The sequence below is a fragment of the Zootoca vivipara genome, chromosome 5 (assembly GCF_965207765.1).
Source record: "Zootoca vivipara chromosome 5, rZooViv2.hap1.1, whole genome shotgun sequence".
NCBI classification, from domain to species: Eukaryota; Metazoa; Chordata; class Lepidosauria; order Squamata; family Lacertidae; genus Zootoca; species Zootoca vivipara.
Genome location: NC_142588.1, coordinates 52,329,548 through 52,357,451, shown reverse-complemented (window position 1 = coordinate 52,357,451; position 27,904 = coordinate 52,329,548). Strand labels below are relative to the sequence as shown.

Below are 27,904 nucleotides of genomic sequence, written 5' to 3'. Positions count from 1 at the left end.
CCCTGAGTGCAAATGTAATTTTATTTAATTAGGTGACTTTAAACCCACTCTTCATTAAATCAATCCCAGAATGGGGGACAACATGAAAAATAAACCCTTATACAGTACTGTATAAAACATCCATGTCTGACATTGAATATAACTGATCTGTAGAAAGGACTTTATGATATGAAAATAGAGACCATGTATGTACTTTTGTAACCCAATAAAATATTTAACATGAAATATAAACAAAGCAATAAAAAAAGCAAACCACAACAACAATAATAAATCAAATAGTGGCATGAGCAGTCCTTACTTCATGGGATGACAGCATCAGTAACATATGCTGTTGGGTGCAAGTGCCTTGCAGAAAATGGCATTGCAATTAGCAATAGGCTGGAATCCCACCCTACATAGGAAATATGTAGCAAGTATCATTGCCAACAGCCAAATTACTATGGCAAATTACAAACAAGGATATACAACTAGTAACAGTGATAATCACACATAGAATAATTTCTGTGGGGAGAAAATGATTACATGGTCTATATTCAAGCATGCATAAACAGAGTTCAAGACATTGATTTTTATGTAGAAGGCTCCTTTGGAATGCTTTTGGTGAAAAGCATTACACAGAGTTGTGCAAATAAAGAGAGGGGTTATACCAAAATTTTCTCCCACATTTTTCTTCATCAATTAGAAAAGAATTTGCATTTGAAATGTATCTAAGGTGAGAGAAAGCTTGTGAAATTTTCGTGGGTAGGGTGCAAGTTTTTTACCCCTATGCTTTTGAGGTGGTCAAGGGATATTTGTGATTGTCCTTTTTTTAATTCAACAAAATAAGCAGTGGTCCGCACTCTACAGACTTCCCAGGTGCCCAAGCTTCAGTTCAAGCCCAGGGGAAGACACCCTCCTATGCATTTTTTTCCTGATCAGGAACTGTGGGCATCCAGGGAGGCTGCAGTGTGTTGGATAAGAGTTTACTGGAAAGAAAAACACACATTGAGACACCTTGCAACAATGTAATACCCTGCATTCATAAAAGGGTACAGAAATTGCAAAAAAAATGGAATGCAGATGTTAAGCACAGCACTAGTCACAAACCACTACAGGATACACAAATGTTCCACTTGGTGCCTTGTTTTAACCAATACTTTTAACCAATACTTTCACAGTTACACAATGTTCAGCCCCCCTGCAAAAAATAAAAATAAAAAATCATGTTCCTATAGCATTGTTTTAAAATCACAAACTATGGATCAAGAAGAATCCCCAGATATCCAAACCAGACCTAAGAATTTGACCACCCCCAATGAGAACAGAGAGAGAGATGGCTACCTTAGATTAACAAAACAAAAGCAAGACACCCATATGAACCTTGGGTCTAAAGTAAACCCGGGATTTGCTTTGAAGGGAAGCCTAGGCTAGAGCTTACTTTAACTGCAGTGAGATCTCATCTCTTTGAAAACTGAGTCTGATGGATCAGACCTCTTCATCTGTAAAATAGGGGAGGAATAACAACAAATGGGAATATTTTAAAAAATAATTGCTATCCGTACAAATTTATTGTGATGCTCAGTTAGATGAGCACCTCTATCCCTTTTTTCAAAGTTCCTCTAGTGTGTGGACATCTTTGCATGCTGGGAGGATGATGCTCATGGCTTTTTCCTCTTATCCTATTAATTTCCTTTGAACATATTGGTAGAGTTTATTAATGAGTGAACTGAAAACCAGAAAAGAGATCCAATGCACAAAGCTTTAGAGAGGAAGGCTAGACACCATGTTCCAATTGTAAACGCTAAGGTACATCTCAACTGCTCACTGCAGGAGGAAACTGCTTATATTATTATAAGGGAAGAAAAACAACACATTTGTAAATGAGGGCAACCCATGGGAGGGAATGTGCTGGTTTATCCAAGCTCCATTCTGATCACAAGCATCTATTGTGTGCCTGTGCCCCCTTCTTTCTATATTTCAGGTGGTCTTTGCAATGCTGGCAGCCTGAAACTTCTTGACTTGTAAATTGAGAACTTGATCAGGAAATAGCTGAAAGAAAACAAAAAAGGACAACCAGGCCTTCACTGTGCTACTTTCAAAGTGGCTATTTTTGTCCAGACATTTTGAAGCCTCCTTATTGTACAGAGGGAGTGAAAGGGACAGATAAACACACACTGTAGCAGCAAAAATCAGGCACAACACAACACGTTCAGGATAACAGCACCTCTCAACCAATGATTTTCAAACTCGTGTGTGTCTGTGTGCGTGTCTTTATACAAACCAGCCAATGATGGTCAGATCATTTCCATATTAGGCCAGCAACGTTTTCTTTTCTTAAACCCATTAATGGAACTGGAACATGTCAAGTACCTTGCCAAGGTGTATATGTTCATAGATCAATATTTAAAATGTACTCCGGCCAGGAAATGAAACTCTGACTCACTATGACAAAAAGGCTCTAATGTCTAATCCCATTCATTTGATATTACACGACTGGGGGTTAGGCTCTGCTATGCAGTAAGAGATAGCATTATCCATAACCTTGGCAGAATGCTTTCTACCTTGGCATGAGATGCCTTGTGTAGAAATCACAATTTCCCATTTCCTTCTTCCCTCTTAATCCGCTGCTGTGTTATCTATGACCGCCACAATCACAATGCTAGACATGCAAGAAACTTGATTCAGTCGAAAGAAGCTCCAAGACTAGGAAAAATTCTGATTCACTAATACTGGGTGCCCCAATCAACAGAGATCACTGCCATAAGGAGGTATTTGTCACACCCAGTCCCCATTCCTGCACTAACTCTACATTATTCCATATAAGGACAGCAAAATCACACTTGTCCCATAGTAATGGTTTCTGTATGATTAAGATATTCCAACAAGTGCTGAGCTTCATAAGATAAAGTGACTCAAAATTTCAACTAAGTGAATAAAACCCCCAAGCCTTTGTGAAGCGGTCTGAAAAATATGCTACGTAATTTGAATACATCCTGCATGCAGAGGTCCTGCTGGCTTAGCATCTGGGCTCAGAGGAGTTGCAGTAGTCTAGTGTTGCAAAAACAAAAAAGAAGTGTCCCCAAGCTTCACGTCCTGTTCTTGTGTTTTCCAAACTACCTGAAGAAAAATGGCATAATACGCCTTTCCTCCATATTTTTGCATGCCATTGCTTGAAGCTGTTGAGTCACATTGTACCTGCCTTGGAGACTAACCTAAGCCGGGCTTCTGAACCTGGCTTATTTGCTTGCCTTAATACAATTTAAGTGCAACTTAATACAACACTGCACATACTGTATTTAAACACACTCCCACAGGAGGCAGTAATGGCCACTAACTTGGGTGCTGCTTATTTCCTTGACATCTGACGGGAGGGTGTTCCACAGGGCGGGCGCCACTACCAAGAAGGCCCTGTCTGGTTCCCTGTAACCTCACTTCTCACAACCAGAAAGCCCTTGGCGCTGGATCTGTGTCCGGACTGAACGATGGGGGTGGAGATGACTCCTTCAGGTATACAGGACATGACTATGAATGGTTACTAGCTGTGATGGCTATGCTCTGCCTCCACAGTGGGAGGCAGTAATGCTTCTGAATAAAAGTTGTTAGGAACTGCAGAAGAGGAGAGTGCTCTTGTGCTTGAGTGCTGCTTGTGGGTTTCCCATGGGCATCTGATTGGCCACTGTGAGAATGGGATGCTGGATTAGATGTGCCATTGGCCTGATCCAGCAGGCTCTTCTTATGTTCGTTTGAATATGCTTTAATAACAGTGACTTGATCACTTCTCCAAGCACTGCCCCTCTCTGGTTTTTTGTTTTTTAAAAAAATCATGGGCCAAATTCAATGTTAACAACTTGTTAATCCATTCAATAAATGTGTGTACAGTATTTGAGGGACACAATTGCAAGTTCCAGCTCATGCTCAAGTTTGCTTCAACAGCACCACACTGTGGCTAGACACATACTAGCATGTCACGTTCTGCCATGCTTCCTGAGACACTAGTACAAGACGAACAAATCAGAACTTGGAAGTTCTGAGCCAGGAGATCTGAGGTCTACTCTATGGATATTATGTTAGTGGAGCCATGAGATAATACATCTATTTCATTCCACGAGACTCCCATTTGTTCCCCTGGAAAGACACTTTAAAATATAGGGCATCAAGAAAACATATTCCATTGCTAACTAAGATGTAAAAAGACATTTCTCCTGGCATCAAGAGAATGTGGGTGAGAGGATAGGGCAGATTTTTAAAATTTTACAGCAAAAATAAAAAATCCCTGCTAAGTAATTTGTAGACTTGGGGTTCAAAAGGCAGAAAAGTAGGTTGACTCCTGTTTTTGTGAATTCCAAAGAAGACCAGAAACAGCTTGAGTTTCCCCCAGCCCAGGTTGGAGGACTAACAGGGGTATGGTGGCAGTTCTACCATGGAAGGCTGGCTTTCACCATGGCGATTTGGCACCCTACTAGAGTTCATGGGGTTGGCATCCCGGCGTTTGGGTACAACAGTCCTGGGGTTTGGGAGCTGGAAGGAAAAAACAAGATCTTGTTTTAAGCTGGGATTCTTTCCACTCCCATCTGATTTTGTGCCTCCCCCTCCTTTATTTACAAGTTGCCTTGAAGTTGCCCATCCACAGTTAGCAGCACATGGTCACCAGGCATACAAGTCAGCTGTTGTCTTTCCCTAATATACCGGTAGTAATTCTTTCTAAATTTTAGGCAGATTGCAATATTTCTGTTTAAATACAGTAATTATTTATAAACTTTCACCTATACATCTAAGTTACCAAATTCAAATTTGCTTCACATTTGTGGACGTGACAGTTATGCATTTATAAAGCAGTCCATGTGGTGGCTGGAACGACACACAAAGACTTCCTATGCCAAAACCACAGCGCACCGGAGCAAACGAGAGGCTCTTGCCAGACAGTACCACTTGGAAAAGGGCTCTTATCTGCTGGATGCCTTCCAAAAAGATGCATGCGCTGAACAAGGGCATTTGTAGATCAACAGGCATTCCAATAGCAGTATGGAATAGGGAAGGAAGAAAGACAGGGCCTAGAAAGTATCTTTATTTTAAAAATGAATGTACTGTAGTCTTACTGGGACCAAGGAATACTTTACTCTTGAGCAGTTTGACGGCGATTTAGAATAGTATAAAACAAAGCTATAACATGCATAACCAAGATATAATATATATATATAATTTCTGTCACTCACTGCAGTCAGGTATAATTCTTCTCTGTGACAGTTCCAGAAATAGTGCTCAAATGGAAGTAGAAGTGCTCTCTGGAATTTTCCCTCCTTCAGTCTTGAGGAAACAAGATTGTCACTCCGTTCATCTACTAATGAGTATTATTTAATACCTGCCACAGTTTGCAAAAGAAGCATGGATGCATGTGCACATTTCAATATTATGGAAGGAAAAACTGCTTTGATTTTTTAATGCCAGTGCACTGTCCACTTTTTAAAAGATCACCTCGTCCACGACTTATGCAACCAACCGCTGTGTTCTGCAGAAGGGCATCTTGCAGATACCACCCTAAATTAAAGCACTGAATAGCCTTTAGTAATCATGGAATCCAGGTTAAAAGTAAACTGGGAGTAGTAACAAAAACAAGGATTCAGAATCCACAGCACTTGTTGTATCTCAAGAGATGACCAAAATTAATGTACCACAAATTATGTATATCAGACTAGGAGTGTGGAAGGGGGTGCATTATTGGAGAGAAGAGTATGGTTAACTTATTCTGATGCCTGTTTCTCAAGTATTTCCTTGAATTCACGCTGCTCATCTTTTTAGGCAGCTCCTGTTTATTGGACTATAAGGTATGAATGCAAAGTTTGTTTTTTCTTCCATCCAGCCACAAGAGGGCATTCACAACATAACTGTTTAAAGAGGTCCCTGTGTTTAGTACCTGGAATATCAGAGGCAGATTGAGCACTTCTGAAACATGGAGAGAAATAAATGAATAGGAATTTTATGATAGAGCATTGTCTAGGAATTCCAGCCAAGTTTTTAGCGTTGAAGTATTCTTACTATTCATGCCCACTGGATACAGTTTGGCTCTAGAAGTCCACAGCATCTCATCTTAAAAGACAGTATAGTATCCTTCCATGGTAGTGACCACGTCACTGTTGGTCTCCATCCAGTCCAGTAGGCAATGGATCACAGCTTTGGAAACAAAAGGGCTGTAGCTCTGCTGAATACAATTGAGGATGTAATTGAGATGGCAGCCCTTTTCAGCATCTACAGATGTAAAGCAGAATTGGAATGGTAAATGGGTGAGCAATTGTTCTATTATTCATACAGATGGGAGACTGGATTTCAGTAGCAAGAGTGAAGCTGCCCCCATGGGCAGGTGGCAGACTTTGGATAGAAGCTTTGAGATAACTTGCCCAGGTGCTGGCTCAGAAACACACCACCACCATTGCCAATGCCATATTTCTTTCTGCAGGTGCCATACCTGAAGGTATTTCCACAAAACTGGTAGATCGTTTCCAAAAGGTTCACTATGCTGAATGAGAACTGGCATGAACCAAAAGCATGACTCTTATTTCATTACAGAAACCAGGAAGGGGGATTAGAACATTACAAGTTATCTGTTCTGTGCTGGAACCAACAGTAGTCAGTTCCACTTTCCTGTGGCAGTTATTTTGCAAATACATATCTAACCGGTTACATTTCAGAATAGTTAGAATGGGATGGTGGTGATGATGAGACCCTTAATTATTCTAGCTGGATTAATCTCCTTTAGTACTTCTTTCTTCAGGTTTCTTCTCATAAGGGAATACAGGGTTTGTGAGAGCACGCTTGAATTCTCTAGTGTGGGAAGGCTTTCTCCTTGTCCTATGTTGTGATTTTCTTTTGGTTTGATTGATTGTATTGTACTGGTATGCTGCTAGCCTTTGGGCCCCAAAGTGCCCCAAAGTGCAGTAATAATAATAATAATAATAATAATAATAATAATAATAATAATAATAATTTGTTATTAAATTAAGTTCTCTTACTCAAATACAATTATTCCTTACTTGTACAGGCCTGTGAATGTGGTTATTTAACTGTTCATACTTACATTTTGGCCTCTTACAATCATCTCTGAGGACTTCAAGGGTCACTTTGTGCAATTCTTTATCTTGCTCAGTCACCTAGAGGATGCAGGAGTGATTCTTAAAATCAAAGCAATGTACATTTATAGTATATCAAAGATAAGAGCCTGGCCTACAATTAGAGACCACTGCATTTTCATGATAACAGAAAGAAACATTTCAGGGCCATTGGATAGACTGTGAGTGGGAGTCACCTAACCAGCCCTGTCAGTGGAAGCCGTATGCAAGGACTTCCACTTACACAAGAGGGCACCCCCTGGACCCCCCTGAAACTGGCTTGGGTGTGTGTGTCAGGAAAACCTATAGAACAGCACACAGTGGGAGGGGGTCTTGTTCTGCTCAGCTAGAATGTTTGTGTATGTGGAATGATTGGAAGAGCACAACATTGGATTCCACCCTGTCTCTGGATTTAATATCAGCTGCCAGAAAACACATGGGGAAAGCACTGCTGCATTCAGGCCCTGATTGTGGGCTTCCCATAAGCATCTGGTTGGCCACTATGAGAACAGGATGCTGGACTAGATGGACCTTTGGCCTGATCCAGCAGGGCTCTTCTTATATTCTTATGTAAAGAAGCATTCTGCATGCATCTGACCATCATAAAACACCTATCACTGGCCCATTTGAAGTGGTGGCTGATGCCCATTGGAACTGGTAAGGTAGCATGGAGGAAGGTAAACAGTGAGCAGATCTAGAGCCAATGACAAGCAGATCCAATCAATTATAGATTTGTCCTCATCCTTTTCTGTTCCGAGTTTTATAAAGACAACCCTGAGACTAAGGAAGTCAGAAAGGTGACAGCCAGCAGCATCCTCAGACTGGATGTCAAAATAAGGCGGCTGGCAGGTGGGTCTGGCTGAGTGGACACAGAGTTGGTGGGGCAGTGCCCCATTTGCCGTAACAGACCAGCCCATTTGTATGTAGAGTTAGCATGCTAGTGGCATGCTTCACATATTAAGCTTATGTAAATGTTGACAGGACATGCTTTACCTACATGCCACCCTTCATATAAAGAGATACTTACAAAATACATATCCTTGGGATTTTTTGATTTCTGGAAAAGAACTCCCTTATTTTGCAACACCTTTATTGCTTCCGTGAAGGAGTCTCTAATCAGTTTGGAGGAGGGACCAGCTTTGGAATCTGTCTGAACAGGAAAAAGACAAAAAAGAGAGGCATATTTGGATAAGGAGGAAAGGAGAAGCATGGGAGTCAAATGCACTTTTAGGTTATTTGGGTCTGCACAAGGAATCAAAGAGAAGTCCTTTCCTTCAAACAGCAGCAGAAAACTGTTGATATTAAAATGGCTGAAACAAACCTTACACTCAGCTCCTGAAAGGAGCTGCTGCCAAAGTAATTACTTCATGACACACCGATCCATTTTTAATAAGAAAAGGGAAATGAACTAAAGTATCTGCAAGTGGAAGGAGCAGAGTCTGATAATTACTTGCTTTGGTATAGAGCATCAATCCTGTCTGAAGATAAGGCCTAATTAAGAACACACTCTGCGTGAGCTAACAGAAGGCTCAACTTGGATAGCTACTGAAAGAGAATTGCTAATGGCAAACTTCTTAAAACTGACAGAAAAAGCAGAAGAAACGGGTGTCAGCTTGAAAGGTACAAGCAATGAGCTACTGAAGAAAACCTATGTTTTATTAACCTTACTCCTTGCCTTACAGGCAGCACTGGCAAATCCTGTGCTTGCTTGCACCTCAGCCCAAAGCACTATGATTTGAATGACTATAACTAAGTTTTCCTATTTTGTTAAGTCTACCAGTATGTTGAGTTTGGAGGATCCTGCTTCAGATTTGGGGAGGGGGTGCCTCTACAATACAGACTCCAAATATATCTTATGTACATACCATGTGCAATAGGGGGGGTCTGCCCTCCTTTATGTTTACTTACAATTAAACAAGACGCAAGATGGAAAAGCAGCTCAGTATCGCCTTGTAAGCTTTATGGTTGAATGGGTTTAAACCTAGAGCTCCCTAGATTAAATCCAACACACTTGATCAGCATTGGATTTGATCCAGGTAGATCTATGTTGAAATCTATTCAGTATGGCCACAGAAGACAATGGTGGAGTGCTTTCTTTGTTACATGCGGCGATCTACAAAGAGATCTGTTCAGGGGGAAAGCATCAGGATGGATGTAGGAAATTCAGATAGGTCATATACAAAAGAAATTGTAAAACAAAGGAAGTCTATCTATGGCCACAGAGATGTTTTTTGTTTGTTTGTTTGTTTCTTCTTCTTCTTCTTCTTCTTCTTCTTCTTCTTCTTCTTCTTCTTCTTCTTCTTCTTCTTCTTCTTCTTCTTCTTCTTCTTCTTTGCATCTTTAAAGTGCACCTCTATTGTACTCTGCATAAAATCCAGGAAGATACTTTGGATGAAACTATAGTGCATGATGAGGTTACTTGCTGGGAAGACCAAATTTTGCAACATACCTTCTCCCCCTCCCTAGGTGAAGCAGTCCAACTTGTTTCCTCTAATACTGCATTTTGCTTTAGAGGCACAGGGATGGCTTGTGAACCTTTGCCATTTCCTACCTTGTACAGAAGCATCTGCTGCTGCTCTAAATTCTTTTCAGCACAGATTGTTCACAGATCCTATCTTTTGCTCTTCACTTCGTTTGTGGGCTATGGCTTTTGATCAGGGATCGTTGAAACTCTTAACCATAAATATGTTCATAAGGCCAATAAATGTAATGCACACATTAAATGTCACTGGGTTCCATCATGAGGGAAAACCTGATGCATGTGTTACATAAACTTTATTACCAACAGTCCCCAGTCACTCCTCCTCAGATTCTCCAAAGCTCTACTATCTTTACCACTGCTATTCCCTTCCCTAGAATGGTCCAGGATCTTTGGAGACACATTTCTCTTCAGTGCAATTTGCTTTATGACACTACATCAATTCCCCTCTGGTGCAACTAAGTGCCAGAATGCAGAGTTGAAAGCTCAGATGTGCATTGCTAATCTTCAAAATTAATGCTGATGAGCATGGAAACTCCTGAGCAATCAGCCTGTGAGAGAAATACTAGTTTATTCCCCTGTTTGTTGACAAGCACTTCTAATTCTTTCTATGAACAGGATTCTGCGGCTCTCCAAGCAACTCAATACAATGCCCATCTGCTTGCATAACAAGGAAGTTTCTCTATTCTATTCTAAAGCCTGCTTTCCTGTGATTTAAAGTTCACTTCCTCATCTGTGGCAGTACAAAATAATTGCTTTTCTAAACATTGCATTTAAAGATTGCAGTTAAGTTAAACCTTCACTTCATTCATCTTTTCTTGAGAATAAAATGACTCAGGCTTATTAAATGGTTTTTCCCTTTTTAAAAAACAAACCAAAACCAACTCTGACCTCCGAATTTTTAATTCATTTCTTTGTTGTTTAGTCGTTTAGTCGTGTCCGACTCTTCGTGACCCCATGGACCATAGCACGCCAGGCACTCCTGTCTTCCACTGCCTCCCGCAGTTTGGTCAAACTCATGTTCGTAGCTTCGAGAACACTGTCCAACCATCTCGTTCTCTGTCGTCCCCTTCTCCTAGTGCCCTCAATCTTTCCCAACATCAAGGTCTTTTCCAAGGATTCTTCTCTTCTCATGAGGTGGCCAAAGTATTGGAGCCTCAGCTTCACGATCTGTCCTTCCAGTGAGCACTCAGGGCTGATTTCCTTAAGAATGGATAGGTTTGATCTTCTTGCAGTCCATGGGACTCTCAAGAGTCTCCTCCAGCACCATAATTCAAAAGCATCAATTCTTCGGCGATCAGCCTTCTTTATGGTCCAGCTCTCACTTCCATACATCACTACTGGGAAAACCATAGCTTTAACTATACGGACCTTTGTCGGCAAGGTGATGTCTCTGCTTTTTAAGATGCTGTCTAGGTTTGTCATTGCTTTTCTCACAAGAAGCAGGCGTCTTTTAATTTCGTGACTGCTGTCACCATCTGCAGTGATCAAGGAGCCCAAGAAAGTAAAATCTCTCACTGCCTCCATTTCTTCCCCTTCTATTTGCCAGGAGGTGATGAGACCAGTGGCCATGATCTTGGTTTTTTTGATGTTGAGCTTCAGACCATATTTTGCGCTCTCCTCTTTCACCCTCATTAAAAGGTTCTTTAATTCCTCCTCACTTTCTGCCATCAAGGATGTGTCATCTGCATATCTGAGGTTGTTGATATTTCTTCCGGCAATCTTAATTCCGGCTTGGGATTCATCTAGTCCAGCTTTTCACATGATCACTGCCTTGTCGTGGTGAAGGGGCTTAAATAACTTAGAGAAGTTATGTTTTGACCAAACGTGATCCACCTGGAGAAGGAATTGGCAAGCCACTCCAGTATCCCTGCCAAGAAAACTCTATGGACAAAGACAATTCATTTCTTAAAAGGTGGCTAATTAAAAATAGTTACAGAATTCCAAATGTGTATTAACCAGAGAGAATGCCATGTTAACTAAACACAAAACAAATACCCTCCTTGCCTATGCAATGGGCCAACACAATAGGTTTTACAAGTGCAACACATTACTTACATACAAAATATTTTGGTCAAATTATTTTTATATATGTGTTGAAAATCTGAGAAATTTTGCAGCAAATCATTAGTTGGTTAAGTGAAGCTGGGTAGTGCTGTGACATACTGGAAAGTGCGAGGAGTTGTGAAGCATTTCTTCCTGCCCCCACCCTCCATAAATCTGCTTTAATGTGAGTTAGTGCTAGCATGCAAGAGTGCATGCTGTCTCCCAGCTGATACTATATAAAGAAAGTAGACATGCAAAAAATAGGGATAATTCTGCTGTATTAGTGTGACTCTGGTCTGCTGGATTTGAAACTCAACAGGAGTCCGGCTTAGTCTATTTCAGGTACATGAAGCTTATCTAAGGAGTAATGAAGAGACTGAAAGAGGTAGACTATCAGCAACAAATGCAGTTCAAAGGATGCAATAGATCAAGGCAAAGACAGAAGTTCTGCCTCTACATGAACTGAACATAAAGTTCTTAGAGGACAGAAACAGACCAATTCCAGAAATTCAAAGAAGAAATTATGTAGACTATTACCTGACCTGAGGATTTTCAGAATTTAAAGTTTTCATTTGGTCCTTACTCTGTAGCTTTATTTTATTCACTAGCAATGTGTTGTACCACTTTATGCCTCTTGACAAACGCAGGGGGGGGGGGGAGATGTTAATCTGGCAATCTAAGAGTGTGATTCTATGCTTGTTTACTCAGAAGCATGCACAGTACTCTGTAGTTAAATTTTAAAAAATCCAGGTAAGTGCATATATACTGGAACACAGGTTAAAATTTGTTTTGTTTGAGAGGGTCCACAACTTAAGGCTTGGAGTAATTCAGGATCCCATTGACAAAAGGAAAATAGTAATAAAAAATATCTGAGCACAGGGTAACGGGCAAAAGCATGAAAAGACTTCATGCTAAATGTGTGTCCGTGCGGTCTTTGAAATGACAAACATAATAGGGAATACATAAAGTGAAAGGTCAAAATTACAGATTTGAAAAGGTCAAAATTACAGATGATAAAGTCGGAAGATATGCTGTAGCTAGCAATTTGATACCCAGTAGAATGGAAATACATAACAGAACTCTGGAGAATGCCACTGCTGCTCATCTCAGGAAATTGCACATAGAATATGATAAGAAAGTGGTTATGCACTTCTATTCAGGAAATGACAGAACTAAAAAAGTCTTCAAGATGGAGCTATTTTTCCAAGCATCCAAGCCTGCAGCATCCCAAGGTTTGCAGATAAATATTTATGACTACAGTACACTGAAGTTCCATAGCTAAGAAGTACACAACCACTATGTTGAAAACAAACATAAAATGAAGGTAAAGGTAAAGGTAAAGGGACCCCTGACCATTAGGTCCAGTCGTGACCGACTCTGGGGTTGCGGCGCTCATCTCGCATTATTGGCAGAGGGAGCTGGCGTACAGCTTGCAGGTCATGTGGCCAGCATGACTAAGCCGCTTCTGGCGAACCAGAGCAGCACACGGAAACGCTGTTTACCTTCCCGCTGTAGGAGGGTAAGTTTGACAGGTTCGAATCCCCGCAATGGGGTGAGCTCCTGTTGCTCGATCCCAGCTCCTGCCAACCTAGCAGTTCAAAAGCACGTCAAAGTGCAAGTAGATAAATAGGTACCATTACAGTGGGAAGGTAAACACCTTTAGTCCAATACATTATCAAGAGATTATACTAACTCTGTTATGATTACTTCATATACTGAGTTGGGGAAATCAAAGGGGACTGGATGCAGTTGAAGCAACGCTATTGCCTTGTGTGACCATAGTAACCCAGAGCCTACTGAGCAGAATAACTTGGAATAGCCTTCAGCTTTTACCAGAATAGCTTATTAGGGCAGCTGGCTTGAGAAACCAATTTTTTCTCTGCTGTTTGGTACTTTTTGTATTATATTCCTGTGCCACAGACCAGCAGGGTTCTTGTTCAAATCCAGGCCTATTACTTTATTAAAATTCAATGACAAGCATTTCTTTTATGAAAACAAGTGGTTGCCAGGAAACAACCACCAGGAAGGAGGCCACAGAACCCACTATGAATGGGAGGTAGGTTTGTTGTTATTGTACAGTTTTGGAAGGAATAAAATATCCTCCTATAGAGCTGGGAATTTAAAGCACATCCTTAACTAAATACATAAATACATAGCTAGACACAAAAGGGAAGCTAGGGGGGGAAATCATCTCCATTTCCATTGTACTGAAAGCGGAAAAAAGTAAGGCAAGCCTGAAGTTAAAGAGAGATAGATTTCCATACTGACATTCAGTTTTAATTGTAATGCTAAAGAAAGGATTTTTAAATTTTATATATATTCAGTCCAGATTCTCAGCTAACATAACTTTATAAGCACTGAAGTTATGCAAATTTGCACCAGGTGGGCGTCTGGCCTATTCTCTGCATGCTAAGAATCTTTTATAAACAAATTCCTATTTAACCAGAAGCACAGAGACAGACAGAAATGTTTTGCTATTGAAAAGCAGTCCAAATCTCAAACAAGCCCTTGCTTTATGTATAACTCTGATTCCAATTAGAGTTTGGGACTTGGAATCTCCGAAAAAAAAACTCAGACCCAAAGTTTGCTCTGAACAGGCTGAAATGTCTAACAAGTAGAATGTGTAATACAGAGCAGATGTCAGCATACTCTTTATAATTTTCTACAGAAGGGCCAACCTTTTTAATGTGTTGGGCCTCATTTATCTTACCCTTGATTAAGTTCAGAACCACCCAGTCCTGTCACTCAACTGATCCATTATCTTCAAGAGACCTCCCAAGCTCCATTATAGCTACCTACACAGTTGTGAAAGTAGTAGGTTAATGGCAGAGGCAAGTCTCAAACTTTAGTTTGCTTTATAGCTTTTTTGTTTTGATCTGTCTTACTTTTATTATCATCAAAAACAGTACATAAACTAACATACTATTAGGCTACCATGCCATTAACTGCAGGAGGCTTTGTTTTTTTCAAACTAGCAGCTATTACACAGTCTAGTGTTTAGTTCAATATTATCATTAAACATTCTTGATTGACCTAGGCTACCCCGCAAATGCACTCAGCTCCCTACAAAGCCACCTTTACTCACTTGCTCAGCAGTTCTTGGTCCATCCTCCTTGACCAAGGATACTAAAGCTTCCACGGTTTCCAGCTCCTGCTGATAGAAACTCTGGATCTTGTTCTTCAATAGGAAGTCTCTTATTTTTTTGCTCAGTTCAGTGATGGAGCCCAACATGTATGCTGCATCTTGGCTATCAGCAGAAAATAAATTTAAAATGGAGAGCAAAAATATTAACCAAATTAAAAGGCCTCCTACAACTAGTTTAAATAGCACCCAACTAAATTTTCAGCAGTGCTGAACAAACTGTCACTATAAGGTCAAGCCTACAATAGCCCAGACTTATGAGCTGGTTTAGAAGAAATGTTACAGAAATCAGAAATGTAACTGGCTTCTATGATCCACACAAAGCTTTACGATCTGGATGACATGTGTGCATGATTACTGTTCATGTTTTTGGAGTGGTGTTTGCACTAGATCTTACTGTGTGGCACCTATCCTGTGCTATGGTATGACACTAGGGTTACTACAGCCATCTCTACAGAATGGTGCAAGCCCCACTTGTGCGCATCCCAGTGATGCACATGGCAGTTTAGAACAGAACCCCCACATAAGTGGGGATTCTTCCGTACATGAACCTGGCTGTCTCATTCTATGGCTCTACCTATTCTAGACATATCATCCTTCCATCTTCTTCTTGTTCCTGCCTTCGAACTTGCCCCAAATTCATGACTTCCCCACCATACAAATTCACTTTTCATAGAAAACCAGTAACTCTGTTTTATATCCTAGTCATGATGCAAAGCCAACACTCCCAAATCACCAGCATCTCCTATCTAGAGCTCTCACTGACCTTTGTGCCTCTTCTTGCAACTGGAACGGCTGATCATAAATATCTCTGTATAGACGGGGGAGTTCCAGCATCCTTGAAATCAGAACTTCACACATAGGGTCATCAACTTTATCTGAAAAGAAATGAAGGCACAAAAAAGGCAGATTCAAACTTGAGCTATTTTGAGCTATAATTATTAGTTATTTACAGCCCACCTTCCAAGATAATGGTTGTTTTATCTGATGTTAATAATAATAATAATAATAATAATAATAATAATAATAATAATAATTTCACTCTGGGCGGCTTCCAACAAAATATAAAGGAACACAACAAAACATTAAACATTGCTTGCCTTCAGATGTCTATGAAAAGCCATATGATTGTTTATCTCTCTGACATCTGATGGGAGGGTGTTACACAGGGCAGGGACAACTACTGAGAAGGCCCTCCGCCTGGTTCCCTGTAACTTCACTTCTCACAGTGAGGGGAACTGCAAGAAGACCCTTGGAGCTGGATCTCAGTTTCCAGGCTGAGTAAATCTCAGACTACATATTCACAACTCCTGAGTATCAGATCTGCTGTATATTCTATTTGGAATTTAGCAGGTTTGTTGTTCTATAGAAGGACAGGGAGAGGCCACCCTACTTCTGCATTTGAGTGCCTGGAACTAGGTTTGGAGGATGGCTTTTAGAAAGCTGAGAAAGCCCAGCTTGAAGAAGAAAAAAACACAACATCCATATGCTGCACAGAGTCATACACAGCAGCTCTCAGCAAGGGGTATGAATCAGAGACACAAAGTGGCCTTGATACAACAGGGGGAAAGCCTGGGCGCAGCTTAAATAAACTAAGTTGTACAGGTTACAATTATGGGAGATTTAAAGGTCAGGATAAAAATGCATACTGCTGAATGAGTAACTACTCACAGTACATGGAGGCCTTGATTTCTCGCTGCTGTCTGAAGATCTGAATGCAACCACGGACTCTGATAGTATCACCAATTTTCAGCCTCGTTTTTTGGCAAATTGCTTCTTGGAGCTTTCTTATTTGTTCAACTAGATCCAGGTCACTTGAGGTACTAGGATGAGATCTAAAATCTGTGGGGAAAGAAACATTCACTACATTTGGAATGGAAAAGCAAAGTAGATTTTCCCAAATATTATGACGGATGTCGCCCAATATAACATGTATGTTAAAAGACCACTTCATAGGCAAGATTACAGCTGCCAACACACACTGTCTTCTCCCCTTAGAAGCTGCCATCCTCCAAAAACTTAGTTGGGTAGATATAACATTAAACAGCACAATTAATGGAAGAAAACACAGCAATTGGAGAGGTGGAAAAAAAATAAAAGGAGACACTGAAATTCTGCTTGACCAGCCTTCCCAAACCTGGTGCCCTCTAAATATGGTTGGGACTACAACTTCAATGATTCCTTAATTCTGGCCATGCTGACTGGGGCTGATGGGAGTTGTAGTCCAACAATACCTGGAAGGCACCAGGCTGGGGAAAGCTCCTCTTGACTAAGACTGTGTGACTCAACAGAATGACACATCATTAATATATATATTCATTGTTCAAATAAAAGTAGAAAGCAGTATTTTTGTCAGACTTGCTTCTTGAAATGTTAACCTATTTTAAAAGTACAAATGTGTGTTAAGTTTGCTGTGATGGTGTGTTCCAAAATTGGAGTATTTCTACCAAATGCATGTATGTAATATGAAAAATAAGTGTTTAATATAGCTGGCAGCATTTTCAAACCTATCTTGTTCCCTACAGCTGACTGATGAATGCAGGAAATGTTCCTTTTAATTTTACCAGCTGTAATAATACATCTTCTTCCTCACAGAGAAACCATGTATATGTAATATCCAACACTGTCCTTAAACATTTAATGCACCTGATGAATACAACTTTGCTCATGCCACAAAATACTTAATAATTTTTAAAGTGCCACCAGACCGTGGCTTAGCCTACAACAGACTAACAGTGCTAATCTTCTGAAGTTCAAAATTGAACAAAAAAGTAAACCCAAGTTCAATCAAAATAAAAAGCAAACCTCACCAGCAAACCTCACTCTTAATAAAAAGGAAACTTATTATCATTAGAAGTAAAACAAAAGCTGCCTCTTTGAGCCGGTCAAGATACAAATGCACTTCGACAGAACTTCAAGTTTATTGGCTCATCAATAAGTTTTTGCTCCAGGGCAGCATAAACTTTAATTGCAGCCATCTGGAAAAGTTGTCTGCTGTGAACAAATTCTCAGAAAAAAGCAGCCTACTAAATATTATGTGTTCCTTTTCTGGAATTCTTCTTACATTTTAGAGCTAAGCCAATACAGAAAAGAAGGTGACTTCTTCGTTAAATATTATCAGTTTTTCCTGGCATAACTGAGCAGCTTTTTCCAGACAGATAGCCATGTTAAACTGTGACATCAAACACAACTAAGAGTCTTGCGACACCTTAAAAATTATTTAATTATGCCATAATGAGCTTGTCTGTCTTTAAGGTGCATCAAGAATTGAGCAGAGCTTCAAGTTTCAGGGTTTTTAGCTATCATTTGGATTTAGTGTTGACAATGTGACCAACTGTATATTAATAAAGGTTTTCCCCAGCTACTTTTAGAGCATCAATAGACAAGGAAAGGCCTGGAACATTTATTTAACATTATTCTCTGCACCCTGAAAGCAATATACTACTGCATATTTTTCCCCTTCATGGATCAATGCCTTGTTGTGGCGAAGGGGCTTGAATAACTGTTAAGTCTCGACCTCAAGACGCCCACACGTTTCAATGTTGAAGAGAAGTTTTATTTACAGTAACAAAATACAACAAGTTACAGTCTCAAGCCACAGCTCTCACTGACTTACGACTAGTCTGATGACTCATCTGAGTGTTCGGCGTTGTTCTGCCTCCCTTTATCCCTCTATGGGAACCACACCTTCTTCCTTCTATTAAGTGACATCAGCCTCCCCCTCTCTTGTAACCCACCCATCCGTCTCTGCTTCACGCCGAGTGGATTATTAAGAGCTTCGGGAAAGCTGTTTCCTGATATCTCTCTAAACTGTTCACTCTGCTCCCCCTCTGCATTCCCCAATTCTGGGCCACCGTCCAAATCAGTCAGCAGTGAGTGTTCACTTGTTGACCCTATGCTGACAATAACTCAGAGAAGCTATGAGCTATGCCATGCAGGGCCACCCAAGATGGACAGGTCATAGTGGAGAGTTTTGACTAAACGTGATCCACCTGGAGAAGGAACTGGCAAGCCACTCCAGTATCCCTGCCAAGAAAACTCCATGGACAAAGACAACAGGCATATAAAAGTTATGACGCTGGAAGATGAGCCCCTCAGGTCGGAAGGCGTCCAACATGCTACTGAGGAAGAGTACAAGTAGATTCAGAGCTGATGAAGCGGCTGGGCCAAAGCCGAAAGGTTGCTCAGTTGCGGATATGCCTGGAAGCGAAAGGAAAGTCCGATGCTGTAAAGAAAAATATTGCATAGGAACCTGGAATGTAAGAACCATGGATGATGGTAAGCTGGATGTGGTCAAAAATGAGATGGCAAGAATAAATATTGACATCCTGGGCATCAGTGAACTAAAATGGAAGGGAATGGGTGAATTCAGTTCGGATGGCTATCATATCTACTACTGTGGGAAAGAATCCCATAGAAGAAATGGAGTGGCCCTCATAGTCAACAAAGGAGTGGCAAAAGCTGTAATGGGATGCAATCTCAAAAATGACAGAATGATCTCGATACGAATCCAAGGCAGACCTTTTAACATCACAGTAATCCAAGTTTATGCACCAACTACCGGTGCTGAAGAAAGTGAAATTGACCAATTCTATGAAGACTTACAACACCTTCTAGAAATGACACCAAAGAAGGATGTTCTTCTCATTACAGGGGATTGGAATGCTAAAGTAGGGAATCAAGAGATAAAAGGAACAACTGGCAAGTTTGGAGCAAACTATGGCAAGTTCTTAAAGAAATGGGAGTGCCTGATCACCTCATCTGTCTCCTGAGAAATCTCTATGTGGGACAAGAAGCTACAGTTAGAACTGGATATGGATCCACTGATTGGTTCAAAATTGGGAATGGAGTACGACAAGGTTGTATATTGTCTCCCTGCTTATTTAACTTATATGCAGAATTCATCATGCGAAAGGCCGGACTAGATGAATCTCAAGCCAGAATTAAGATTGCCGGAAGAAATAGCAACAACCTCAGATATGCAGATGACACAACCTTGATGGCAGAAGTGAGGAGGAATTAAAGAACCTTTTAATGAGGGTGAAAGAGGAGAGTGCAAAATATGGTCTGAAGCTCAACATCAAAAAAACCAAGATCATGGCCACTGGTCCCATCACCTCCTGGCAAATAGAAGGGGAAGAAATGGAGGCAGTGAGAGATTTTACTTTCTTGGGCTCCTTGATCACTGCAGATGGTGACAGCAGTCACGAAATTAAAAGACGCCTGCTTCTTGGGAGAAAAGCAATGACAAACCTAGACAGCATCTTAAGAAACAGAGACATAACCTTGCCGACAAAGGTCCGTATAGTTAAAGCTATGATTTTCCCAGTAGTTATGTATGGAAGTGAGAGCTGGACCATGAAGAAGGCTGATCGCTGAAGAATGGATGCTTTTGAATTATGGTGCTGGAGGAGACTCTTGAGAGTCCCATGGACTGCAAGAAGATCAAACCTATCCATTCTGAAGGAAATCAGCCCTGAGTGCTCACTGCAAGGACAGATCCTGAAGCTGAGGCTCCAATACTTTGGCCACCTCATGAGAAGAGAAGAATCCTTGGAAAAGACCCTGATGTTGGGAAAGATTGAGGGCACTAGGAGAAGGGGACGGCAGAGGAAGAGATGGTTGGACAGTGTTCTCGAAGCTACGAACATGAGTTTGACCAAACTGAGGGAGGCAGTGGAAGACAGGAGTGCCTGGCGTGCTATGGTCCATGGGGTCATGAAGAGTCGGACACGACTAAACGACAACAACAACTGCATATTTTTAATTATGCAGTAGTAATGACTGAGGCAGTAGGGAGTGAACCAAGAATAAAAAAGCAGAGGCCAGAAACTGAGTTCAAAACAGCTGATTCCCAAGATGAAGTCTCTAGGTGACTATATGCTAGTACATTTTTTTTATAATCCATTTTTGTGGCCTGTTTACTCTTCACCCCATTGAAATAGGGAGGTGGAAAGCAAAGAGGAAGGGACAGAAGTCTATGTTATGTGGCAGGTATCTGTGGGTAAGAAGAAAAAGTCATCTGCACTGAAACATGGGAAACATGAGACATTCACATTTTTTAAAATAAACTGTTCAGAATAGGATATAAGATGTGTAAGAGAAAAGAATAATATCTCTGCAAATCAAAATATATGCAAAATGTTAAGAGGCTATTTTGAATTCAACAGGCTAACATATCTCAGATCATTTAGCTCTAATCGGAAAACACTCCTTTAATTTAGCTCTGATTGGAAAACATCACTTTAAACAAAATGGAAAAGTTGCATTGGGAACTACAGTAAGAAGGCTCTTACTGAAACAACAGACCCATCTGTTATGAATGAATGGACCTCAGCACTGCTCTTTTATCAAGTCACAGTAAAACAATATAAAAGTCACAGTAAAACAATATAAAAATGAACAAGGAAAATAACCCTGAAAATAACCCTCACTAATAAAGTATAGAATATATATTAATACATATTCTGAAAAAACTAAAAGGAAAGCAGTTAAGAAGTGGAAAGTTACCTGACAAAGATTTCTGCTGTGCCAAAGGTTTTTTCCAGCAGGTGCAGCTTATAACTCCTGTGCCGTCATCCACTAGACAGTAGCATAACAATTTTAACCAGTTTGGTGGGAGTTTATAGAACACACACCACAAACATTTTTGCTCAGCAACAACCTTTTTGTTCGTACCAGAGAAGCAAAATCTTTCTCAAAGCTCTCCCACCCATTTTACCTGTGCCGATTTCCTGCTGCAGCAAATCAACAGACTAAATGTGACTGACAAACTAATCAAAAGTCAAAAACACAGAATAGCTAATTTTCTGAAATTCTCCCCTACAGCGATTCTTTTCCTAGTGGTGTTGAGGGAATAGTCTGGATAGTGAAAAGATGGAGATGAGGGTCAAAGACAGACAGACACACTATCTGGGACTAAGCTGGGTTATGGGAGTGTGAAAGAAAGAGAAAAATGACTGTTGCATGGGCTACTGTTGTAGAGGCTGGCCAGGCTTTCCTGAAACATCTAACGTTTGTCTCCTGAAACTGATATAAGGGTAAGAATGCTTGCTATTTGATACATACACTGTTGACCAGGGACAGTACAACTTCTGGTATTAGCTGCAGCTTGAACTGAGATCACAAAGGGAGGATGAATGAAGGCAGAAAAGGCATTAGATATCCTCACAGTGAGCTGTCAACTTTTGGCACCAGATATTCACAAGGAGCTGGTCATTCATAATTTCTATCCAAGCCCTTCTGCCACATCAGGGAGACTTCTGGCATTATTGACCTATATTCTTGTCATTTTCCTTTTAAGTCCTTTCAGCAACAGGATACTCAGTCTGAGGGACCACTGGCCTTACTTAAGAGAGTTTAAAAATAGCAGCCCCTTTTAAGTGTGTAAGTGTAAACAAATTCCCATTTTTCAGTGCAGAAACAAGACAACCATCCACATTTCTTCCTTTATGCAGCTTTGCTTCTCAAACAGGAGTGCATCATGCCTCTCTGAACTCAGGCATGAGATCCAGCTGATGCAATACTAGCCAATTAGATCCCCAGCTGGCAGAGCCTTGCTTTTGAACTGGAAAACGCCAATGGAAGTTACGATTTATTTTGGGCGAGTCAGCCTGACTGAGAGAAGGTCAGGGAGGGGCAGCTTGGCAAGGTGCCCAAGAATAAAATTGGGAACAGCTTGAACATGAGGAGAAAGACAGCCATGGACGCAAGGAGGGTAGTCCTCCTCCTAAGTTCACTGGTGTGAACTTGGAAAGTGTTGGTGGTGAAGGGAGGGATGGCTGAGGAAAGCATAGCCTATGTCTTTGTACCAAAGAACAACTGTACAAGGCAAACATGCTAAGAACTAAACAAGCATTTCTTCCCAGGAACAGAAAATTATGCATCTAGCATCTCACTCTCTGCGCTGGGACATTCAAAAGGCTATGCCATTGTTAGTATGCTCTTCGAACCCCATCTCTCTCTGGGCTGTGGAAGTTGTCAATGAAAGTGAACATTCCCCCTGAAGGAACAGTTTCACAGCTTGGGGCATTCCTAAAGCGTCTTACAGGATACAGCAGTGGCCAGGGGTACTTTCTGCCAACTCTCATCTGGTTCCCCCATTTTGCCATTTACTGGAGCAATTAGACCTTGCCTCAACCCTATACCTTGGTCTCTTCCAGACTGGGTTGCATGGGGTTCTCCCCTTGCAGACTGATCAGAAACCTCCAGCTTGTTGTTGTTGTTGTTATACTATATATAAAAGCAAACCTAATTTAAGAAGGCAGTACAAGCTAATGAGAATGGAGAAATTTAAGAGCTATCAGGAATAAGAATTTCTTACCTCCATAAGTATAAAAGACATCTCGTTCTTTGATCAGAACCACAGTTCCAAGAATATCCACCTGCCTTATTGGATGCCTGTTGTAAAAGAATATACCTATGAAAAAAGGAGATCATTATTGATACATACGGTACGTACAGTCTTATTTCAGCTAAGATGAAGAATGGACTGAGGGTGGTGCCTGGCTTATAAATCCTGATGCCCGCCCGTTTGCTATAGGGGTAGAAAGCCCCATGCACCTTCCCTAACGCCTCTTCCATGAAAAACCACTCAAGGCTTCTTAGGAAAGGGATGTGTGACAAATTTGTCCCCCACCAGGTTGGGAGTGGCATTCTGACATTTGGCCAAAAGTGTCAATACAACATTATATGTCAACAAAGCAAAAAGTTGTAAGAGGTATTCATCATGCCAGTTAATGATTAAAGACAGTAATTATTTTCAGTTTACTTAAAAATGCCATGCCCCACTTGTTCAGACTTTGCAAGCAGTAGGCTGGGAAATGCTGCTGTAGGAGTCTCAGGATGGAGATTTTAACTACCAAAGGGTGAAACAGATGAAGAGTTTACTAAGGGAAAGTGGAGTTTGCCAAGCAAGCAAGAAATGTCAGTTTTAATAAATGAAGGTAGGTAAGGTCTGTAAGGAACATGCTGAGGAATGTTCAGCCATGGCTTTTAATTAAAAATCTTTTAAAAGAAAAGAAAGCAATATTTATTCCTTACTTCTGTGACACAAACAGAAGAGATACTAAATATTGACTACACAGTGGGGGTGGGGGAACATTTTCTAAACAGCCTTGTTAAATTCTTTGGTTTCTGCATATCAAAATTCACCACACCTTTTCCTTTAAGCATTTTTGGAAGCAATATGCTCTGTCTTTATTTCCAGTTCTGTTTAACAATTATTGCCTATTTATCTCTTTCAAGGTAGCTTGAGACTCATCTTTTAGTTGCTTATTATTATTCATGAAAATATTATGTTCTTACATAAAGGAATAGGTGATGAGTCTTAAATTGGAACAGACTAAGCAAAAATAATGGTAAAAAATTATAGTTGTTTCCAGTCAGGGCAGTTTTCATCTGGCCAAGCTGCCCTGGTAATAATCATGTGAGAGATGAGCTGACAAGTAGTGGAAAAGGAGCTCTGGTTGAAGTACAGTTATGTTACTAGGGATACAGTATCTTACTGTCAGGACCCAGGATGAATACCCTGCCATACAGAAAGGATCTCACCTCCCTTAAAAACTGACTGAGCGGGAAGGCTGGCGAATATGAAACAAAGAAACACTTCCGCATCAATCCATAATGGGAGCTGTTGATACACAAACATCTTGCCTTTTAAAGTCATCAACCACTGGGCAGAAACTAAATCAATCTCTAAATGTATGGACCAAATGTATGCAGACAAACCAAAAATGTGCTCTACTTCTCACCTGCAAAAAAAATCAAGTAAACAAGGAACATGTTTGTTTACAAAATGCAAACTCAGTCACCCTACAGACACTTGTCAAAAAGGGTTGATCCAAAAAACCTAATACATATTGGTGTCCTTAGGCTGATGGGCAATTTAATTTCTTTCACTCTTTCTGCATGGGCTAAGGCATCATTTACGTGTGATTACACTAATGCAAAGGAGTTTATATCACTTTGCACTTCCTGCATTATTAGCCCTCAAATTAGAAGCCCATAGCTGTAGGACAGTAATAATAGTTTAGGTCCCTACATTCAGGTATTTTTGTGGTTGGTCACCTCTGACCCTCATTGGACTGCTCTGATATTCACCTTAAATATTAAGAAACCAAAACAGCAGACTCATTCAAACAGTCAACAAGAAGAGCAGCAGATAGCAAGGTTTCTCAGCTGGTGGTTTACTCATAAGCATAAATGCAAAGCACAAGGCTGCAAATAGCAACTAAAGAGCAAACTATAATATGTGACAAATACTGTGTGGAAATCTGCAACTCCCACCTGCCTTCAGAACAACTTCTACATGTCTTAAGGGTCACCTTAAGACAGCTTAGCATGTGCAGAAGCCCAGGAAGCAGCAATTGAGCGAGCCTAAGGACATGGAGATGGAAGCATCCCCATTTCCACTCTCCAGCTCCCCCCCATCCTCCCCCCCCCTCCTTCCATGGGCAGCAGTCTGGGCACTGAGACTGAGGCGCAGCTCCAAGTCACCGGCTGCAAGCTCATCCAGGCTGTTGGGATCCTTCTGACACTCCCTCAGCGCCTTTATCGCGACCTCTCCCTCCTGTCTGCAGCTAGTTGTACTAGTATGGCCACTTTGAGGGATAAGCCTGATGGGTCACTCCTTCCCAATGACATACTGACAATTCCAGGGACTGAATTTCTCCCCTCTTCTTTCCCCAATCCAATGACTTTACGCTACATGGGATGGGGTGGAGACATATCCATAAGAGAAGGGACACTCCTCTTGATGGTGGTGCATATTGCATCCACCATTCTATTTCCTTTCCTGCAGGGGAAGATTAGGTGGCAGATCAAGGCCAGGAAACTCAAGCAAGGGTTTGATTCATGGGCTTCCTTGAGGAAGGAAGGCTGGGACTTGGAATATACAGATTGTCTCATTTTCTTTTGCTGTTTTAACTATCCTCAGAGCTTCTTTCAGGCACAGGAGAGAAAAGTTTTATCTGGAGCCAGATTGTCAGTCCATAGCATAGTAATGCTAGGCTTTTCATTAAAACCAGTGATGTTATACATATCATAGCAATCTCATAACTCACCTGGAACCTGTTTTGATTCTTTCATTTCTTGTAGATCTTTAATGTACAGTCTTGCAAAAGCTGAAAAGATAGGATCCAGTCCCCATAACAATGAAGGGACCTCTTCTTCTGATTCTGTGGCTGCGGCGAACATTCAGAAGTGAATGACGTGGCTCCAAGACCATGTATCAACCCAAGACAAGCAGAGCTTCTGACCAAATGTTTGCAAGTCTGTGGGGGGAAATGTGTGTAACATAAACATTATGCTAGCTTGATCAGTTTTTATGATTTTAATTGTTGATGGTATGACAGAAATAGGAAGAGTGCTAAGTGCTCCATGCATTTTATGCAGCACCTAGCCTCTGCTAAAAGGAAAGAAACAAATAGGTTTATCACAAGAGGCGGAATTTCAGCAAGGACTACAGACTGGTCACAGCATGCTTTGCACCCCACTGTCCAAAACCTTGCATCAATTTAGAGTTGCCACCTTCCTTGCTGACAAAATTACACTTTTAGTAGCAATCAGGAATACAATGTCAGTTATTACACAATGACTAGTTTCATTATCTCCAGTGCTTTCCCTTAATTAGTTCCATCCCTGGCATGCACTCCATGTGTTGTGAAATCCTCCTGTGACCCACTGGAAAAGCAGGCATGGCTTGTGCTTGTTTTCTTTTCAAATAGAAGGTTTGCTACTTGTTTATATTTGAAGCTATCAAAAGAAACATATATGAAATGCAAATTTGGGAGTATCATTTCCCCCATTCCATCTTCACCGTCTTTAGATCTTACTTAGTTTGAAATTTTGAGTGAATACTTGATATGGCAGTGGTATATAAACATATTACCTGCCAAATCTCAGCAATGAATTTACACAGGATATGAATGGTAGAAAGTGTTGTTGAATGGATGGGTTGCATACAACTAAGGCATACTCAAGAGTAGTTCCATTTTTGTCAATGGAATTTAGTCAAGTTCTTTAATTTCAATTGTTCTACTTGGAGTATGACTCAGTTGGCTACAACTCATTATGGTTTTAAAAATGTTATTTCTACCTGCCCTGAACTGCATGAGGCTTCGTGCACTTAAAACCAAAATAAATTTTCCCAATAATTAATTTGAAACACAATGTAAATACGAGGATCATTTTGCAATACAAATCAATGTGAATGAAACTTTGTTGTTTAAAGTCACAGGCCACCACAATGTAACATTTCTTCTTAAAGAAAATGTTTAGCAACCCTGAAACACTATTTCCATAGTTCATGTCATCTGTAAATTCACTGTCATGAGTAAACGAAAGCAAAGAAAATGCAGTTGCTAGTGTCCGATTATGGTTCTATCTACATTGAGCTATGCATTTTGATGAATGTAGCATTAGCTGTGACTTTACAAAGCACACAAGTTGCTAAAACAAATGGATTGTTTTGCCTTTAGGTTTACTTCCAAAAAGAATGATGGAGATGATGATGTTGGTGTTGATAAGAGGCCAACCATAACAAGTACTTGCAGTCATTAAAACAGTCAAAAGTGCTACCATTCTATTACTACTAACCACAAACTAGGAATAGTAGCTGTGCTAGGCTGCTAAAACATCAGACAATAAAGAGACTTGTTGCACCTTAACAACAAAGCAGATTTGCTATCCAAGAGTTAGGCAGGAAAAGTGTATGGAGTGATGAAGTGGGTAGAAATTGTGGCACATATTTGATTTTGCAGTTTAATACCAAAAAGTTAGATGCATTAAAAGAAATATTGTGGTTCTTCCTACACATTTCTCATCTTTATTTTCTGAATTCTTAACTGGACTGGAAGTGTTTGACAAGGGCTGTTCACCAGGGGGCTGCTCCTCTTGCTGAGTAAGAAAGCTTGCAACTTATAAGGTCTGTGCAGCTTGACTTTTTCAGCTAAGGGAGGAATTCAATAATGACCTACATAGACCCTGCTATGCATGCAGTAGCGGCAGCAATTAGGCATTATTGAGGACAACGGGATAATAAAGTAGTCTTAAATCCACTAAAGCTTTGAGAACTTTGTATGATTAACAGTCTTATGACTAGATTAATAGAGAACAGTTCTACATAGTCAGAAAATCACAGTGCAATGCATATATACA

At 40.6% G+C, this 27,904-nt stretch overlaps 1 protein-coding gene and 1 long non-coding RNA gene across 3 annotated transcripts; one reads left to right on the top strand and one right to left on the bottom strand.

Moving 5' to 3' along the window:
* Window positions 1-3: 3 nt before the first annotated feature.
* On the bottom strand, window positions 4-25,942 carry STN1 (STN1 subunit of CST complex). Of its 2 annotated transcripts, XM_035133365.3 has the most exons (9): window positions 25,810-25,942; window positions 23,070-23,165; window positions 21,257-21,328; window positions 16,418-16,588; window positions 15,513-15,624; window positions 14,690-14,852; window positions 8,107-8,229; window positions 7,049-7,121; window positions 4-6,222 (listed from the first exon to the last, which is right to left on the bottom strand). In XM_035133365.3, exons 1-9 carry the CDS (start codon window positions 25,940-25,942, stop codon window positions 6,065-6,067), a joined length of 1,101 nt encoding a protein of 366 aa, XP_034989256.3. In that variant the 3' UTR covers window positions 4-6,064. The 2 variants fall into 2 exon arrangements, with proteins under 2 accessions (XP_034989256.3, XP_060130704.2); XM_060274721.2 differs by lacking the exon at window positions 21,257-21,328.
* LOC148685676 (uncharacterized) lies at window positions 23,552-27,558 on the top strand. Its single transcript, XR_015950003.1, has 2 exons — window positions 23,552-23,691; window positions 25,844-27,558. It is a non-coding gene; the product is annotated as an uncharacterized LOC148685676 (long non-coding RNA).
* The last annotated feature ends 346 nt before the right edge of the window (window positions 27,559-27,904 follow it).

Excerpts from the sequence above, each read along its gene's own strand:
- STN1 (XM_035133365.3), bottom strand. The coding sequence starts at position 25,942 with ATGTTCGCCGCAGCCACAGAATCAGAAGAAGAGGTCCCTTCATTGTTA. Across the intron at positions 23,166-25,809 it reads AGAATCAAAACAGGTTCCAG|GTATATTCTTTTACAACAGG; the intron begins GTGAGTTATGAG and ends CTTTTTTCATAG. Across the intron at positions 21,329-23,069 it reads TGTCTTTTATACTTATGGAG|TGGATGACGGCACAGGAGTT; the intron begins GTAAGAAATTCT and ends GCTACTGTCTAG.